Source organism: Pleuronectes platessa, chromosome 23 (assembly GCF_947347685.1).
Source record: "Pleuronectes platessa chromosome 23, fPlePla1.1, whole genome shotgun sequence".
Classification (NCBI taxonomy): Eukaryota; Metazoa; Chordata; class Actinopteri; order Pleuronectiformes; family Pleuronectidae; genus Pleuronectes; species Pleuronectes platessa.
Genome location: NC_070648.1, coordinates 5,833,124 through 5,840,672, shown reverse-complemented (window position 1 = coordinate 5,840,672; position 7,549 = coordinate 5,833,124). Strand labels below are relative to the sequence as shown.

The window sequence follows — 7,549 nt, the reverse complement described above, 5'->3', positions numbered from 1 at the left end:
CACCTCACCTTTTTCTAGGTGTGACAACTTGGCACACCCTCAAACAAATATGAGGAAATATATCTGGTGCCTCTTTAAATATCTTTGGATGTGTCCATATGAACATCAAAGTTTCACACTTAACCTGTATTGTATCTCCAAATATCGCATTAAGATATTCATTCAGTGGCTGCTTACAATAAAAAAATTGTAATATCATCTGAGTTTTCTCGTATTCACTTTACTCAAATACAATTGTTCATTTGTTTTCATTTGATTTACTGTCACACAAGGACTAACCTTGATGGAATGCACCTGTACTTTTCTCACAGGACAAAAGAATGGGAGAGTACAATGGCACTATGCCAAGTAAACAAACTGTAAACACATTGGTATTTTGGGAGGTATTGCAGCATTTCTGATCGATGATTCACCAATCCATCACGTCATTAGCTTCTCTTACAATTGAATATATAGAGAACCAAGTAGAAGTCGACAGTCACAGAAGAAGAGAGTTTTGCAGTCTATCAGATGTATGCTGAGCTGAAGCTAAGAAAAAAGGGAACATTATAAGAACCTGTTCGTTGGAAAAGCTAGGGAATCGATAACATTTCGTCTTGTACCGATCTATAATTGGGTAAGTACAAGTTTAGAACTTTTCGTCCATTTTCTAAATTGTGTCTGTGTGTGTTGAAAACTTTAGATTATTTATTATACTCATTTTCTTTCATGTTTAATTATTGAGCCAAAGATGCAACATGTATTTCATTATGAATTAGAAACAAAACAGTTTTTCTTTATTGTTCAGGGATGTTAAGGTTTTTTCCGCCAAATACCTAATACTCGTAATTAATGAACTGTAAAATTGATGGAAATCTTCCAAAGGATTTGTTTCAGACTGCAGTTTAAATTTTAGAGTCCCAATTACACTTAGAGAGTGAAAAGTTGAGTTGGTGTTGTTGGTGTGGATCAAAATAAGATTTAAAAAAGTTAAATACAGAATAATGCAAATATAATCAAGATGTTTTTGATGGTGTATGAACTCATTCAATAGTTTCATCAGAGACAAGGTTATACATCTCTGAGGATCAACTGATCCAACTGTTGAACAAAATCTCTTCACATTCTGCATCCATCTTGTTTGATTTTGCAGATTACATTGACAGGATGGGGACCAGAAAGATCAAACAAGTTTTCCTGATTCTAACAGGTAAGATAAATAAGGTTGAACTGATTGAATTCAGATTGTATTGAAATAAATAATAATTAAGTCCGTAATGATCAATACTATGTGACTTTAGTAAGAGAACTTGGTAGAAACTTTATCCATTATCTTACACAAGACAATATTGAATCATATTAAAACATACAGAATATAATACTCACAACAAACGTTTAGATGAACAATTATAAGATAGTCATTTAACACAGTTTATTTTGTTGGTTAATTTATTTGTTCACCAGTTAAGCACAAATCTTGTATTTTAGTTCTTTACGGACTTATCCAAACTACAAGCCAGCAAACTACAACAACAACTACAACCGCACCTACAACTGCCGCACCAACTACTGCTGCACCTACAACCGCTGCACCAACTACCGCTGCACCTACAACAGCTGCACCAACTACTGCTGCACCAACTACCACTGCACCTACAACAGCTGCACCAACTACTGCTGCACCTGTAACCGCTGCACCAACTACCGCTGCACCTACAACAGCTGCACCAACTACTGCTGCACCAACTACCACTGCACCTACAACAGCTGCACCAACTACCGATGCACCTACAACAGCTGCACCAACTACTGATGCACCTACAACAGCTGCCCCTAATACCGCTGCACCAACTACTGGTGCACCTACAACCGCTGCACCAACTACCGCTGCACCAACTACCGCTGCACCTACAACTGCTGCACCTACAACAGCTGCACCAACTACTGCTGCACCAACTACTGGTGCACCTACAACAGCTGCACCAACTACCGCTACACCAACTACCGCTGCACCTACAACTGCTGCACCTACAACAGCTGCACCAACTACTGCTGCACCAACTACTGCTGCACCTACAACAGCTGCACCAACTACTGCTGCACCAACTACTGCTGCACCTACAACAGCTGCACCAACTACTGCTGCACCAACTACCACTGCACCTACAACAGCTGCACCAACTACCGATGCACCTACAACAGCTGCCCCAACTACTGGTGCACCTACAACCGCTGCACAAACTACCGCTGCACCAACTACCGCCCCACCTACAACTGCTGCACCAACTACTGCTGCACCAACTACTGGTGCACCTACAACAGCTGCACCAACTACCGCTGCACCAACTACCGCTGCACCTACAACTGCTGCACCTACAACAGCTGCACCAACTACTGCTGCACCAACTACTGCTGCACCAACTACCGCTGCACCTACAACTGCTGCACCTACAACAGCTGCACCAACTACTGCTGCACCAACTACTGCTGCACCTACAACCGATGGACCTACAACCGCTGCCCCTACAACCGCTGCAACTACAACCGCTGCACCTACAACAGCTGCACCAACTACCGCTGCACCAAATACCGCTACACCAACTACCGCTGCACCTTCAACCGCTGCCCCTACTACCGATGCACCAACTACTGCTGCATCTACTACCGCTGCACCTACAACCGCTGCACCTACAACAGCTGCACCTACTACTGCACCACCTACAACAGCTGCACCAACTACCGCTGCACCTACAACCGCTGGACCTACAACCACTGCCCCTACAACCGCTGCAACTACAACCGCTGCACCTACAACAGCTGCACCAACTACCGCTGCACCAAATACCGCTACACCAACTACCGCTGCACCTTCAACCGCTGCCCCTACTACCGATGCACCAACTACTGCTGCATCTACTACCGCTGCACCTACAACCGCTGCACCTACAACCGCTGCACCTATAACAGCTGCACCTACAACAGCTGCACCAACTACCGCTGCACCTACAACCGCTGCACCAACTTCCGCTGCCCCGACTACTGCTGCACCTACAACCGCTGCCCCTACTACAGCTGCACCAACTACCGCTGCACCTGCAACCGCTGCCCCTACTACTGTGGCTTCTCAACCTACTTACACTGTCTCATTAGGCTTGCCTAATGAGCCATTTACTGAAGATCTCAATAACCGAGAAAGCCCTAAATTCATAGCTCTTGAACAAAAACTTGTTGGGCCGGTGAGTACACATTCACATTCTAAATAATAATTGTTAAGTCTGTCAGTTTTGGCCATTTATTACATTTTACTCTAGAAACCACTTTTGATGATTTATTTCCACCAGAATGTTAATCTATTCCTTAATTTAGTTCATGAAAATTGTTTGAAATCTTCCCATCATCTAAGTTTTGCTTCTTTTTTTGCAGTGCAACACAATATACAAGAACAAATTTGGTGCTAAGTTTGACAAGTGCAGAGTGAAAGCATTCAGGTAAAACATATTTGTTATTTTACTAATATTGTTTAAATTCAGGGTTACTGATTCACAGTGTTGATAGTTTCATGTACAAATTACATGTTTGGATTAATCTACACAATATTATTATTAATACTTGTTTGGTTTCCTGACGTAGGCGACGACCAACTAGAGCAGATGGAGTTGATGCAGATTTGAACGTTGAGTTCATTGCGAATTCCATCATCTCAGAACTCCCAGCGGATGCTGTTGTTGCTGAAACCTTAGTAACAGCTGTAAATAGTACCAACAGCCCCTTCAACGTGATGATAGATTCCAACACAATCAAAGTACTAGGTAAGTAAATACAACATCTATCTCACAGCATGACACAACTGACTTTTGTTACTCCTCCAGCCAAGTTCATCATCTAGTTCATACTACTGCACTCATTTGAGCACCATTCTGTCCAATTATCCTCAAGTAAGCTGTCGTTGGCTGCAGTGTTGGTGCATTGATATCAAACTACCTCAAAAGTTAATCGTCCAGTATATTCCTGTTATTTCATGGGGCCTTATAAAGATAGTTATATGCATCCACATGCTGCACAGGGCATGTACACTGTTGTCACACAGATAATCTGCTCATGTACTTTGCCTTTGAGCACTAGCAGAACCGTTTCCTCTGCAGAGAAGCGTTGTGTCTTAATACTCATGGAGAATCTGCTTATAACAGTAATCCACCAATGTTCAAGGGGCTTTTAATAGGTGACACTATGATTGATGTATTGCCTGTTATGACAAAAGTTAAGAACCATGTGTCTGATGCAGCAAACATTTTTCTGTTAAACAAGTGACATTAGATTTGGAAACAACACTAATGCTCCTGCAGCATGTGCTTCAGACCAAGTGTTAAGCTTGTTAAAATGGAGCAACTCATCAGCGACACTCTCATCAGTCCTAAATACATGTGAAATCAGTGTTCCCGAAAAAATCTCACCAGAAGAAGCCATTGGCTCTCTGAAGTGTAGCAGAATGTCGCTAGATTGCATAATGACGTCACATGTGATTTGGTCCTTGATTCTTTTTTTGGGGTAGTGTGGGTGGGGAAAACGGCTGGGAGTGATTAAAGGGTGGTTTCTGTTGTAAAAATGTATGTTGTCGTCTTAATTTTATCATTGAAGGATAATTATTTTGTAATAGAGCTCTTCTCAGCTGACCAACATTAATTTGAGACACATTCCCATAGAGTCTTTTGAAATCGAGGCTCTCTGTTCATGTAGAAATTATTTTTTAGTGGGAAGGTGAACAGTCGATAAATCTAGTGACAAAGTCATTAAATTGGGTGCACTTTGATAATACCATGTGCTACTGGTATTATCAGTTCTCTACAGAACTGATAATACTTTTCAGTTCTCTACAGTTGAAATTAACCTATCAACAGTTCCTGTGTCTGTGTGGCAACATTCAATAGTCTTTGCTTCCTTTTATCCATCTAAAATACTCGTTCTGTAAAGTATTTGTTATAAACTCTGCTTCTTACAACAGCAGAAGATGTAAGTATTGATTTATTAATTTGCACTTCTAAAAAATGTGTTATAGAAAGTCCAGTTGCAACTACAACTGCAGCAGCAACAACTGCAACTGCAGCGACATTAGCTCCAGGTCCATCAACAACAACTGCAACTGCAGCAACATTAGCTCCAGGTCCATCAACAACAACTGCAACTGCAGCGACATTAGCTCCAGGTCCATCAACAACAACTGCAACTGCAGCGACATTAGCTCCAGGTCCATCAACAACAACTGCAACTGCAGCGACATTAGCTCCAGGTCCATCAACAACAACTGCAACTGCAGCGACATTAGCTCCAGGTCCATCAACAACAACTGCAACTGCAGCGACATTAGCTCCAGGTCCATCAACAACAACTGCAACTGCAGCGACATTAGCTCCAGGTCCATCAACAACAACTGCAACTGCAGCGACATTAGCTCCAGGTCCATCAACAACAACTGCAACTGCAGCGACATTAGCTACAGGTCCATCAACAACAACTGCAACTGCAGCGACATTAGCTCCAGGTCCATCAACAACAACTGCAACCTCAGCGACATTAGCTCCAGCTCCAGCTACATCAACTGCAACTGCAGCAACAACTGCAACTGCAGCAGCAACAACTGCAACTGCAGAAACAACAACTGCAGCAGCAACAATTGCCGCAGCAACAACTGCAACTGTAGGAGCAACAACTGCAGCAGCAACAATTGCCGCAGCAACAACTGTAACTGCAGCACCAACAACTGCAGCACCAACAACTGCTGCCATCACAACAAAGCGAGTGGTGTTCAGGTCTGTTCTGCAAACATTCACAACCGACTTGTTGGATACATCATCTGCTGCTTTTAAAGAAAGAGCTGCTAACATAAAGAATCAGGTAAGCCTCTTCTCAAAATGAAACCTGTGGCTTCACATTATTGTGTTTTCTATTTTAGTTTTTTTTTATCAAGGAGCCAAAATAATATCAAGTGAAAGAACATAGAGCATAAAACAAGTGGATTTTTTAAAATACCTTGTGTTTTCTGTTTCTGCAGCTTGAACCTCTATACAGAAACAGATTCTCTTCCTTCTCTTCCTTGGAAGTGGTGGGATTCAGGTAATTTGTTGACATATTGTTACATTTTCAGGATTGCAGCCTAATTCGATATTCAATTTAACATTTATTTGTTTCTCCTCCTGCAGTAATGGATCAATCATCAATACTTGTGTCCTCCGCTTCACTGGCACATCTGTTCCTACCAACACTGCGATTGCAGTCGTTTTGCTAAATGCAGCTCCATCAGTCACCGGCTTCGACATTGAGGGCAGCTCCATCACCGTGGAAGGCATAGGTAAGATATACTGAGTTCTGCTTGTTAGGAAAACCTCACCGGCCGAAAAAGTATTCATCAAACTAATGTTATGATTCATTTTCTCCTCATTAACAGCTTCAAGTGGAGTCAGTCAACAGATCAGTCTCGTCACTGCATCCTGTCTGGTGCTGTTGTCATGGCTACTGTCAAGCCAGCATTAGCATCTGCGCTGAGTTTGTTATGAATTCCCATGAGAACAAGAACGACATCTCTGGAATGAAAAAGGACTTTATCGTCAGCAAGAATCCCAGATTGTGGATTTTTTTAATGGGTTGCACGGTTTTGGATTAACTTAATTTAACTTTGTTCGATATTAATGTCTCATCTAAACCTTTTTATAATCTCCAAATTCATGTAAAATTGTGATTCAATGTGATGCATAGTTGTGTTTTGTGAGAGCTCTTAATGTTAGCAGTAAAACACTTTACAAAGATTAGAATACAACATATTTCCACCTTAAAGTGTTGATTGCGTGACGTTTTGTAATTTTGTTGATTAAGTAGAAACTGGATCATGTGTCTGAATCAAAAGCGTTAATAAAAGCATCACTGATGTTGACATAAAATCAAACCCTGCATTTCTTTCTTTTCGCACTTGGATATAACACAGTAGTGGAACGAGATTGAGTCAAGGCCACGGTTTATTATGCAGCAGCATCAATCTAAACTTTCTAAACTTTTTAAACTATATCTTTATTAAACAAAAACCACTAGAGTTTTCAAAATAACACTAGTTTACCTGAATCCAGCAGACATAAAGCTGTAGCAGGAAAAACACTGTGGCTATGACTGATCTTTTATACATTTCCTTGGAGTTTTACATACAAAAAAAATAACACACATAATTAGAATCCTTATTAGTTATTCAAACCTTAAAATGGAATATTAAATTGGTTAAAATAATATAAACAACTTTATTTATTAGAGAAAACATTTCCGGGCAAAGTCTTTAGCTAATATGTAGAATTACTTAGAGGCTGTTAGGTTAGGTTAATAGTTTCAGTCAGGTTTGAGAGATTTACAGAGAAACTGTTCCCCTCAAGTTCACCGATGACTCTTGAACAATCGATCATCTCAATTATAATATATATTTTACAAAGAACCTGCTCATGGTAATCACAGCTTTTAAACAACTCACATTTCCTGTGGTGTGCTGCAAGGCTCTATCTTAGGTCCAATTTGATTCACCATCTACATGTTCTCGCTG

At 41.0% G+C, this 7,549-nt stretch overlaps 1 protein-coding gene across 1 annotated transcript; it reads left to right on the top strand.

The window, feature by feature from the left end:
* The first annotated feature begins 470 nt into the window (after positions 1 to 470).
* Positions 471 to 6,913, top strand: LOC128430156 (mucin-5AC). The gene is made up of 9 exons (XM_053416137.1): positions 471 to 616; positions 1,133 to 1,189; positions 1,468 to 3,215; positions 3,403 to 3,467; positions 3,610 to 3,788; positions 5,033 to 5,868; positions 6,026 to 6,087; positions 6,174 to 6,322; positions 6,419 to 6,913. The coding sequence occupies exons 2-9, from the start codon at positions 1,147 to 1,149 to the stop codon at positions 6,502 to 6,504; spliced, it is 3,168 nt and encodes a 1,055-aa protein (XP_053272112.1). The 5' UTR covers positions 471 to 616; positions 1,133 to 1,146; the 3' UTR covers positions 6,505 to 6,913.
* The last annotated feature ends 636 nt before the right edge of the window (positions 6,914 to 7,549 follow it).